At 43.0% G+C, this 12,421-nt stretch overlaps 1 protein-coding gene across 4 annotated transcripts in view; it reads left to right on the plus strand.

The window, feature by feature from the left end:
• DOCK1 (dedicator of cytokinesis 1) overlaps positions 1-12,421 on the plus strand; it is a 489,712-nt gene that overhangs the window by 188,338 nt on the left and 288,953 nt on the right. For all 4 annotated transcript variants that reach the window (XM_063103414.1, XM_063103416.1, XM_063103415.1 and 1 more), the window contains exons 26-27: positions 6,421-6,548; positions 8,224-8,319. In XM_063103414.1, coding sequence (XP_062959484.1) covers positions 6,421-6,548; positions 8,224-8,319 — 224 coding nt within the window. The remainder of the gene's footprint in view (positions 1-6,420; positions 6,549-8,223; positions 8,320-12,421) is intronic.

A 12,421-nucleotide genomic window follows, 5' to 3' on the forward strand; every position in this document is an offset into this window, starting at 1 on the left:
TGTTTTAAATGGACAAATTCATTCTCTTATTTGCATCTTGCTTTAATGTGGAGCTGTAATGGGGTTATGGACGGATATTCTGCTTGGACATTTATAAGCTGATGATGCCCATTGAATACCTTTTATAAAGATTAATATTTTTTACTCTGTGCCCATTACCAGAGCATTAATCATCCTGGCTTTGGCCCTTGCAGCTAAGGATGAACAGATGTCGAATTATTGCTGTCTGTAATCATTGTGGATGTCTCTAGGGAAGGGGACATGGAAGGGTGGCTGCTGTGATCCCCACTGCCTTTTCCTGGGACCACCTGGCTGCTGGCCTCTTTTCTGGCTGCCTGCATTGGGCTACCTTCGTTGCTCTCTGCATGGCAGAGAAAACCAGGACAACCTTACTAGCTAATTCTAGCTTCCTTGGAGGTCATTGCTATGCCTTGAGTTAGTACTAACTGGTACTGGCATGTCCTGGAGACACATAACATGTGATGGGGTACCTGATGGGAGAAAGCTGTGGCCTCGACTCTGCTTACAATGAGGAACCAGTAGTTCATGAAAATGAGGAATCACACATGAGGTCTGTAACATCTGCTTCATAGCATACTCTTAGACTGTGCTGTCCAGCAGAAATAGAATGTAGCCATGTACGTAATTTAAAATTTTCTGGTCACTATGTTAAAGAAAAAGAAACAGTCTGGCTGATCAGCTCAGTTGGTTAGAGTGCAGTGTTATGATACCAAGGTCGAGTGTTTAGATCCCCATACTGGCCAGCCACCAAGAAAACATCCCCAAAATGAAGCAGTTGGTGAAATTAATTTTGATATATTTTGTTGAAAATATCATTGCAAACATGAATTCAGTCTAAAAATTACTAATGACATACTTTACATTCTTTTTTTCATACTTAGTTTCTGAAATACAGTGTATATTTTACAGTTATAGCACATTTCAATTTGGATGCTAAATTTTCATCAAGGACACTTGATCTTTATTTTTATCATTAAACATAATTTACCATTGAAAAATTAGACTCACATACCCAAGTTATTCCAAACAGTAGTTTCTATATGTAATCAAATATCACTTTTTATGTTTGATTTTATATTAATTAAAATTAAAGTAAAAATTCCATCTTCAGGGCAGTAGCTAGATTTCACGTGCTCAATGGCTACTGTACTGGATAGTGCAGCTCTGAGGCATTAGTTTTGTTTCGTGTACTTTTAGTTGAAAAGGGTGACTTTGTATAATACTATTATTTCCGTTATTAACAGCTACTGTTTATTGTTTGGTCACTATTTATTAAATACACACATCATATCACTTTTTTCTCACAGTAAATCTGAGTTGTAACCAACTGCATCCCCATTTTGCAGGTGAGAAAAACTGAGACCTAGAAAGTTGAAGTAACTTGCCCAGGATCCAAAGCAAAGTGTGAGCAGGTGGACTTTATTATTTCTTTATGTTTATGGGTAAACTGATTAAAAGGCTTTCCCAAAATCTCGTAGCGTGACCCAGGTTCCTAGACTTCTGGTCAAGTATTTGTTCCAGTTTTCAGAAGGTTATATGTGGGTGGTTTATTTAAAATGTGGGCATTTTTGTTCGTTTTTTAAAAATAGAAGGATTTTTTTGGCTTTGTGTTTTTTGTTGATTCTGGCTTCCCGGGCCATCTGTTTTGGACCTAATGGGACTGTCGGTGTAGATCATCATACAGAAATGACGTTCTGTCTGTGAGGAAGGGTGTTGAGGCTGCTGGGTTGGGATGCCTGTAATATGACAGGGATTCCTCTTCCTCAGCTTCCAGAGACAGCTTCTTATGCTTTAAAATAGTTCATTGCAGGGTGCGTGTGCGTGTGTGTGTGTCTGTGTCTGTACCTTCCTCAGTGCTCTTGATTCATGACCTTGACTTAAGGTAAAATTTGAGGGTCTTGCTGTTTTTTAAAATTAGTGCCCCACAACTTCTTGAAAAACTTGAAGTCTAGACTGAAATGCAGAATTAAAGAATCCCCTTAAAAAATGAGGTTTTGAGAAACTTATGATTGTTTTTGCTTTTGGGGAGGGTAGCTGAGTACCTACTGTGATAGATAGTGCAGCCCTAAGGCATGAGTTTTCTTTGTGTCCTTTAAGTTGGAGAGGCTGAATTGTAAGAGAGTACTTCAGAAAGTTCATGGAAAAATAGAATTAAAAAATGATATGAATCTGTCCCCAAACTTTTTGTAGTACCCCCGTATAATGATATTATTTGTATTATTATTCTTTTTAACAGCTAGCATTTATTGAAGGTAGGGGGTGGCACTGCACAGTAGATGTGCTTTTAACTGCAGATGCTTTAATTTGATACCATGTGCATGTAATCGCAAATTAAGCCTAATGAGAACACACACACACACACACACACACACACACGTGTGCACCTATATGTGCCTGTGTGCTATTGTCTAGCAGCTTGGAAACTATCCAGTAAAACTTGGCCCCTTGAAAGATGGGAGAGATCTTGTTATGATGTGTTTGTCCTTCTAATGTCTACCAAGGATGGGAGTGGGCTGCTGCAGACTGCAGGTCCATCCTCACCCCTGAACAGGTTCAAAGTGCTGTGGTTTACAGGTAAAAAAAAATGACTGTGGACAAAAGTGCAAATTGACCAACTGTCCTACGAGGAAGAGAAAGCTCTTCTCCCCACTGAATATGTGAACACACCGATGCGTGTGCGCACACACAATACCTCTCCTGGGTCTTGGTTTATGTGCTGGGGGTATTCCAGTTAAGGAGAACAAGACAACAACTGCTGTCATGGAGACTGCGTTCCAATAAGGAGAAACAGGTCGTTAAAGCAATCAGTATTAAAGGTATTAAGTATTAAAGAACAGGGTGTTCGAGGCTGCTTGTACCTGGGTCTGCCGGTGGGCTGTGTGGAAGACTGTGGATCACGGGTCACCAGTGGATTGGCTTGTGCTGCCTGCAGTTTTGATTCTCCCAGGCTCTCTAGAGGATTCCGGGCAGTTGCTGATCTTCCTTTGGGTCCTGGGGTGGGTTTCTTTGGCCCAGGTGACAGGGCAGTGCTGAAAGGCACTGCTGCCTCTGTGACCCTCTGTCTTTAGAGGCCTGCTTGAGATCCCTGGTGACCTGTGGCCTTTAAGGAAAGCCTGGGCATCTGGCTGCTGATCCTTGATGATCTGGTCCTGTCTTGTGGTCAGGGGGAGCCCTGTCCGGCTAGAGTTTCTGATGGTGCTGGAGTGGTGGTCTTTCACAGTGCTATGCTGCACTGTGAACGCAAAGTCCTTCCTCCAGCACTGTTCCATTTCATCCTTGCAGTTAACGTGTACTTGTCCCCGTGTCCCCACTGTACCTTGACCAGCCATGGATAAGTGGGTAATGAAGGGTGAGGTGCAGTTGATACTGGTCCATCAGAAAGGCAGTACCAAATGGTTTTTTATCTTCTCAGGGGGCTTAGTGAATGAAATGTTTTCAAACATGAAAAAAATGGCAGTGAAGTTTCCAAAAGTTTTGTTGTTTCTCATCAAGAGAGGCTGGATGACAAACAGTGAAGCTGGCACCGACCCGGGGCTGGGTGGATGGTACCTTCCCTCCGGCAGCCCAAGATGGTGGGCAGCGTCTCCCTGCAGAAGATGAACAGGCGGACCTCACTTCCTTCACCCTGGAATAATTCTGACAGATGAGAAAAACACACTCAGTTAGCTCTGAGGACAGCGCAGACCACAACTGCCTGTCCAGCATGGCAGATACATGGGCGGTAAAGGATGGATTGGGGCCAGGACATCTGGGTACCAGAGCCTGAAGGGCCAGCTCTGCCATCTCCGAGTCCAGAGTTGTGTTCCTCTGATTTGCTAGAACCTTTCACGCACACACCCTCCTCCCAGCCTGTACTGGCCGGTCCCTGGGCATTCTACCTCTTTTGGGTCCGTCATAAGCTTGCTTCAGAATATGGCCTTACTAGGCTTACCCAGTCTTTTTTTCCTTAGTCACATTGTCAGGGATTGTCACCATCTACTAACTTCTGCCTCCGAGATGCCTTGCAAAGCCGACTTGTTCTCCTGAATGGTAGTAGCAATGGGGATGACCGACTGGATAGGACTGGCCCAGGACTGGCTCCGTGTTGAGGGTAGGCATAATGGACGGTGTGATTCCAGCCAAGGGAAAAGAGGACTCATCTGGAGATGTCATGACGGGGGACCATGACAAAGCGTGCAACAGGGCTGGGTTCTGGTCAGGTTTGCTGGGGGACCGTTGTAGCCCTTTAGGCTAGAGAGTTTGGAGTGCAGCCTTTCCACTGGACGTTGTGTTGGTTCAGGAGAGCAGATTAAGAGTTACTGTGGGTGGGTGTCATTTGTGAACACTGGGATTCTATGAGAAAGACTTTGGCAGTTTGGGGAATTTGTCGAAATAGTGTACACACTGTCCCTGACTTATGATGTTTCAACTTTATGATTGTGTGAAAGCAAGAGGCATTCAGCAGAAACCATACTTGGAATTTTGCATTTTGATCTTTTCCCAGGCTAGCAATATGTGGTAGGATACTCTCGTGATGCTGGGCAGCTGCTGTTCCCAGGCAGCCGTGCGATCACGAGGATAAACAGCTCCACAGTGTATTAAATGCATTTTTGATTTACACTATTTGCAACTTCTAATGGGTTTATTGGGATGCATCGTAAGTCACAGAGCATCTGTCTTCAGGGTGCTAACTTTTTTAGGCTGGATTCACTCCCATGAGGTCATGTCTCATGCTACTTCTGTTGGACCGGCTTTGTCCTTGGGCGCTCTAACACTCGTGCAGTCCCCTGCAGCAACAGTACACCTTGGCTTTTTGGAGCACTTCACTCAATTTCAAGGAGGCACAGCATCTGGAGAGACACTCCATGGGGCCCTCAGTTCTTCATCGGTGTCACAGGAAGCATTGGGCGAGAAGATACTGGAATTGGTGTGAGGCCTCCTTGACGCGCGGGAGCACAGACATGAAGGGACCATCCTGGTTCCCACAGGACAGCCCCATCTTGACGTGCTCTGCCCTTCCTCCCTGCCATCCTGTGGGATTGCAGACACCATGGGCAGTGAGGGTGGCCTGGCCTCTTCCCAGAAGACGGACAGCATTTAGATCTCATGATTTACTTCTTACTATAATTGTGAAGTCAACAAGTAAATTCATATATTCATATATTCATTGAACAAGACTCTTTCCGGAAAAAGGGTGTTGCTGTCAGTCGTATCTCAGGGAATAAATCAAAATGGAATTTGAAAAAGGCTTGGCTTGAGCTGCCCATGTGTGGTCCACTGGAAGATGGTGGAGCAGAAGGGCCTGTGTTATTTTTGTATCCCGCACCTGCCTCCACCCAGCCCTCATTACTGTGTAGTCGTTGGGAAAGTTCTAAGTGTGTTTCTGCCTACTTAAAGGAACCTTTCCAATGTTGCATGCTTATTTTTTTATATATAAAAATTCAGGAAACATTAATGCAAAACATACATTTATGTATCATTAATGTTGTAAGTCCTAGAATGTAAAATCCTAGAAACCAGCTAAGTCTATTTAATGTTTTGGAGCACTGTTGTCTCCTCTCTCAAGCTCTGCATTTTAAAGGGAACGGTAATGGCTAGGCTAATATCAAAGTACAGAACTGGTGTTGTAAACAAATCATCCATGTTGGGGAGTGGAAGATGTCCACGTTCACCTGGATTTCCCAATTGGAAGAGGCGATTAGGAGTTGCATTTTATCTTTAATCTTATTTGTTTGTTTCCTCATTGCTGTTTTATTTTCAGAACGTCCTTTCTATGTTCCTATCTAAAAAATACATAAAAACTCAAACCTTCCTTGGCCTGATTCTTATACCCCAATGTCCCTTCATTCTACAGCGATGTTTCCCAGAGCAGTGCCTCTGTTCCTGATTCCCTTCCCTCATACCTCCTCAGCCCACTCCAGAAGCTTCCTTGGGAAGGACTCTGTGTGCTATAAGTTGCCACATCTCAGGGCTGGGCTATAGAAGGAAACCATGCTTTGGTTCTCCTAGGAAGAGATAAAAAACTGCAATTCGAGTAATTTTTGTTGTAAGAAGTATTTGTTTTGATGTTGCAAATCAGTGAATTTATAGTAAGGGAAAATTAGTAAAAACCCCAACATTTGTGTTTATGTTTGTATACTATGTGCACACTATGGGATATATGTGTATGTGTGTGTATTAATATTGGATATTTATGTGGGGATACACATGCAGACACATGCACGTGTGTATTATGTTTAAATTATTTACATTGTATAGAAATGATGTCATCATAGTCAAGATGTCAACCTCTCCAGATGTCAGTTTTACAGGCTGCAGAATGTAAATGCAAGGTGCTTGAATGAGCAAACAAGCTTTTGGCGAACATGAGTTGTATCTTGGTGGGTTTCCCACTGACTGGCAACCCTGTGTTCTGTGTAGACTGCAGAGAGATCCTGCTTCCCATGATGACCGATCAGCTCAAGTATCATCTGGAGAGACAGGAAGACCTGGAGGCCTGCTGCCAGCTGCTGAGTAACATCCTGGAGGTGCTGTATAGGAAGGACGTGGTGAGTATAGCACTGCATGCCCCGGCTGCCTCGAGGCCCGTGCGGGAAGCCTCCTCACCCCAGACTCACGGTACAATGTTGTACTTTCTTCATTTAAAAAGGAAAGGCTTAATTTTAAGGTTTCGCCTCTCTCTTTCTCTCTGTAGAGTTGCACCCTTAAATTATTTTTATGTACATAGTGTGATTATTACATTACAATGTTTATCCTTCTGCACAGAAAATAAGCTTTTATTTTCTGTGTCATCACAGTAAAATGCCTCCAAGACCTAGATTTTAATCCTTAATTAAGGTCAGACGAAAAGGCTTTGATGTTAAAAGTTGGCAATAAAAAAATGGAGGCTAATTACGTGCACTTTTTGTTTCAAACCTTACTTTTATTAAAGTAGTACATGCACAAAGTTTTTTCAAAAAGCCAGTGGTGCTTTGGAGCCTTAAAGAGTGCCTCCCCCTCCTTCCCCCAGGCTCCTCTCCCCACAGGTAAATGCTTTTAGTGCTTTCTCAGCTCCTTACACATACACTCCGCCCCCACTGCAGTTACATGCTTACTGCAGTGACATTTTTTATTTTTTAATCACAAGTTGGTACAAACACCTATGGACAAGTCTCACTCTATGCCTCCCTTCCCCAACATACCATATACATTTGTGCACATGTGGTGCACACACGTGGCATCTTTGATTTTCCAGGTGTGCCTGGAAAGGTGGAAAGAGGACCTTGCCTATCTCTGCCCCAGCCCTGGGGCAGGATGGCCAGGATTTTCAAGTAGACCTGGTTTATTCTTGGCTCTCCACTTCCTTGTCAACACACACACTCACGCATGCACGCATGCATGCACGCGCACACACACACACACGCATGTGCGCCACATGGCCCACCCCCTCTGGCACTGGCTTATTCCCTCAGAGCCTAGTTAGTTATTGTGAAGAGAGAACAGATTGAATCCACTCATAGTGTGGTGAGGACATTTGCTCTTCCAGGGGCTTTGCCTTTGGACAGGTTTCAGAAGCCTAACCCGAAGGCCAGCTTTCAGAAGTCTCCTTCCAGCCCCTCCCCGTTTCCAATTGGAGAGGTTGGGGGTAAAGAGGTTGTACCGTCAAATATCACACAGGAGGGGTGACTCTGTAGGGAAAGGCCTAGAGGGATTATTTAATCAGGTTCACAGTTCCTGAAGCATGATCAATAATCCCATCACCCACTAAATGATAGAGTAAATTTTTACTGATAGGACATTCCATGGTGGTAGGAATTTTAGGTAGTTTGCTAAAATGATATTAAACAGTCTTTTCTATGTGACTGTTTAAGTTATTTGGATTCGACATGCAGAGCAGTCTAGAGTTGTTATCTGCCTGCCTTCCATTTAGTTAGAAAACTGACTGGTGGTCTAATCAGGGATCATAAACATTATATTGTTTTAACAGATTTGCTTTTATTTTTTAAGGTTTGCTTAAATTAAATTACAATGATTATATAACAAATTATCATTAATGGACTATAATTAATAAAATGCCTTGATTTTTCTGTGTGAAGGCTTTTGCCTTTGACAAGGGCCATTTTTCATCTCGTTAAGGGTTATAATTGATTTACTCTTTACAGGGTAAATGGATTTAGTGACAATTGCCAGGCTTGCATGTTAATGATTGTCTTTGCTGTTGGTTTTCATTGGTGTGTTCTGCAGGGGCCAACTCAGAGGCATGTCCAAATAATCATGGAAAAGCTTCTCCGGACAGTAAACCGAACCGTCATTTCCATGGGTCGAGATTCCGAGCTCATTGTAAGTGCTCAGTGACATACACTTGGATGTCTTACTGCGGCTCAGAGCGTGTTTCTCAGGAATGTCCCTAAAGTCTATCTGGTTCTTTTCCAACTGTTTGAAAATAAGCTTATTTTATTATAATATCACGAGCAGTCGAGGTGCAACCTGGTGTATAAAATGTACTCATTTCCTGTGATTCTGGAAGCAAGTATCAAAGTTGCAGGGTAAGGAAACCAGCAGTTCAAAGACAGAAGCATTTGGTTCTAGTTTTTGCATTACTTCTAGTGAAAGATGTCTATTTTCTTCTAAGTCCTCATTCTTCTGGCACTTTCTTTCTACATATTTACATTTAAGGTGTCATTAATAAAATTTTATGAAGGACTTTAAAAAGTAATTGAGGTACTCCAACCTAGCTCTTTTATCGTCTATTCTAATGTGTTGTAGGCGTTTCTCCAATATGGAGTAGTTAGACATGGAAAGCTATTAATTTGTTTTCAAGAATATTTTAACAATAATTTAGGCAGTGTTTCAAATTTCACATAGAGTTTACTGTTCTTCTCCCCACTCCCATTATTATAAGTTTGCTTTCTTAGGCAAAAGATCCACATGCAGGTCCTGTTTAAATTTTTTTGGATGTTTTACTGTGGCTAGTACATGTTATCATTTCTAGTACATGTTATCGTTGAACTAACCTTGCTGGATGGCCTTTCAAAAAAATAACTGCTCTAATCAGAGAACCCAAAGTCTATTTACGGTTGTCACTGGCAATCAGATGAGGCAATCAGTCTTTCTTAGTGTGTGTCCTTAGTTCTTTCTGCATGTCTGGACAGTGAATGGGAGGGTGAAGCTTGTCTCCTTGGGACAGCATAGCAGGGATGTAGCACTGGGCTTCTTTCGGTTCCTGTGGCTGGTGTCACAACAGAGATTTGGTTTTGGGTGAATCACGGAGGTAGCACAGGAGAACATGCACCACCTTGGTATGTTTGTCAGTAAAACAGTCCAGTTTACATCTCAGTTTCAGCATGTGCTACTTTTAGATTTTCCATTTTAGTGTACATCTCATGTAAACATGAACTATGACATGTGAGAATTAGGAAATAAAATGCTTCCGTGTAGATTGGCTCTGTTTGCAGTGGACGCTTCCATTGTTAGGAAGGCGTGAATTTGTCTGCTTCTGCCTATTCTTCATCATAGCCACTCTCTTCCATAATCTAAAAACACCTTTGTATGCTTAATGTGGAGTGTAGACTGAGCCCCATGGAGCGGGACTTGGGGTGACTCCAGGAGCACCCCTGGGGTCTGGTGTTCCTGTCTCCTTGGCGTCATGTTGTGGGTGCACTTTGCATGCTCTCGGGTGTGGAGCTGGGAAAGGGCCTTGAAGTGGAAGAACTGGTGTGGCTTGAGGTTGAACCAAGTGTTGGGTCATTCTGCTAAGACCTCTTTTGGAATTAGAGAGGCTTGGGGTGACATGATGGCACTCGAGGGGTTATAGTGAGAGAGAGGTTGGCATTCTGGAAGTGATCTTCCTGGAGGGCAGATGAGGGAGATGGCAGATGTGGAGACAAGTGAACTGATGAGACAGCCCTACCTGTGGTTAGAGGGACATGGTCTCGTCTTTGGTTAGGGGGACACAATCCTGCCTCTGTTTAAGGGGACACAGTCCTGTCTCTGGTTAGGGGACATGGTTCTGTCACTGGTTAGGGGGACACAATCCTGACAGTGATTAAGGGGACATGGTCCTGGTCACTGGTTAGGGGGACATGGTTCTGGCCATGGTTAGGGTCTTTCTTGGCGCTATGTCTGTGTTCAGTTGGTTCATAACCCACTGGCCAGCAGTTGAACTAGGGAGAGGATAGCAGAGAAGCAGCTCCTGAAGGCTTGGATGTGTACCTTGGAATGTGGAGAGGTTGTAAGACGTGCTCATGGCTTAATCAAAGGATTTAATGAGGATAGAAAGGAGCGTGCAGGACGTGGTGACTCTTCTCAGACCACGTGGTCCAGAATGTCTTCAGGAAATTCCTGCTGTTTCGGGTGTAGTGATAATAGTGGGGATAGTAGTAGCAGCTCTCACTGAGCACTTATTTACGTACTGGACACTGTACATGCTACGAGAAGATGCTCATTTAGTTCTCACCTTCATCCTGCACACACAGCTGCAGAGAATGCCCTGCAGACCTATCAGATGTTGTTGTAACAATGAAACATTGTTGTGACATCGTAACTGTACTAAACTGTACCACTAGCTCATTTAGTTCTCACCTGCATCCTGCACACACAACTACAGAAAATGTCCCGCAGACAGATAAGACATTCAGGACCCCACAGCCAGCATGAGAGCCTTTCTTGGGAGCCCAGGCTTGGTACCAAAGCTTGCTCCTAGTGCCTACTGCAGGCCAGGGACACGTGATGCTAAGGGCACGGTCCCTTTTAGGAGGTGTCAAAGAGGACTGTTAGGGAGCCAACTGTCCAGGGAAAAGCCCATTTCTGTTTCCCACCTTTCAGTCATTTTCTTGGGGCCAAACTCGAGGATATTCATGGGTGGAAGGGCCGGACCAAGAATTGGGTGTTCAAGGGCTTGGCATGCACAGTTTGGAGGAACCCATGTGATCTAAGAAACCCTTAGATATTGCTTAGGACGACTTTGCATATTCTGAGACGACATATGACAGTGAGGACCCAACACGGTCTTACCCATCTGTAAGCATGTCATGTCTAGCACTTGGTGGGGGTCCAGGACACTGTCAGAGAAGGAGGAGGGAAGCAACTGCCCACATCCCGGCCCATCCTCCACAGCCCTGACCTTCTCACACAGAAGTCTCTAGAACTGGAGAGGCCATTTAGGTCTTAAGCGGACTCCTACCAATTCCAGTCTCCAATATCTATAAAAAGAGTCCGAAAATTCCTTTAAATTTCTTATGTAAAATGAAGCTGTCACAGAAGGAATCTCAAAAAAAATTTTCTGAGTAATAATTATTTAACGAGTAATGACAGAATCAAGATGTTTTCAGGAAGGGCGTTCACCATTTAAACTTTGAGTCGTTTATGAGGATCTTTCAGTCACCAGCCAGCCACGAGTCCCCTCTCTGTTGTCAACAGAGTAGTTAAGACTGAAATGCTACCCTGGTTGCTATGCTTAACCTTGCCCTCCCAGTTTGCATAAGATGTAGATTTATGCATTAACTTTTTAATGTCAGTGTTGTTGCGTTGTGAATTTAGATTGGAGGAAGATTGGGGCAAAAAATATCTCCGACAAGGTTGACAAAAAACTTAATCATTGGGCATTCTAGAGTGGAAAAAGAGTAGAAAATAGTTTATAGATCTGGTTTGGGTAAGCTGTACCATTTCATTGTACCTTAGAGATTTCAGTCTTTTTGTGTCACTCATTTTTGCATAAATGTAGTGGGAATTGTATAACTAAGAGTCAGCTTAAAAATTCTCAATCATCACTGAAAGTGGATTTTTAAAAAACGAAAGTGATTAAAAAACCTTTTCTTAAAAAAAGCTTCACTTAATGATTTATTACATGATATTGTCAATGATAATACTTGAAATATGACCTCTGTTCCTATTGGAATAAGAAATTAATAGGGAATGCTGTCATAGCCTGACAGTTTCCCTGTGTCTGTTTATGAATGGAACAGAGAACTGGGGAACTTCATACATGACTGGATAAGCTGTGATACACAGCATAAGTCTTGTCTTTTATCTGTATCTGTGGTATTTTATAAAAAAATCCACTTTACCATCAGTTGCGTATCATTTGTTTTAGTTGATTATATTTGAAATGGAAGATTGGAATGCATCTCATGCATAGGGTAAAAATGTGCCATGATCCTAAGTATCATACTTTTTTTTTCAGTAAAACTCTATTTGGCAATTGTAGAATTGTAGATCATGTGAATGACTCACATAGGCCCTGACACAGAAGCTTTGTAATAACCTTGCCACCGAATTAAAAGGTTATTTTATCTCTACTCCAGCGTAGCCTGATTCTGTAGAACAATTGATTGAAACGCTTAGTTTTATATTAAATCAGATTTTCAGATTTGAGTTTTTTCTTCCTTTCTGAAAAGCTTCCTAGGCCCTCAGCATGAAGCAGCATTCTTCACCATCGTGTACG

The sequence above is a fragment of the Cynocephalus volans genome, chromosome 7 (genome assembly GCF_027409185.1).
Source record: "Cynocephalus volans isolate mCynVol1 chromosome 7, mCynVol1.pri, whole genome shotgun sequence".
NCBI lineage: Eukaryota > Metazoa > Chordata > Mammalia > Dermoptera > Cynocephalidae > Cynocephalus > Cynocephalus volans.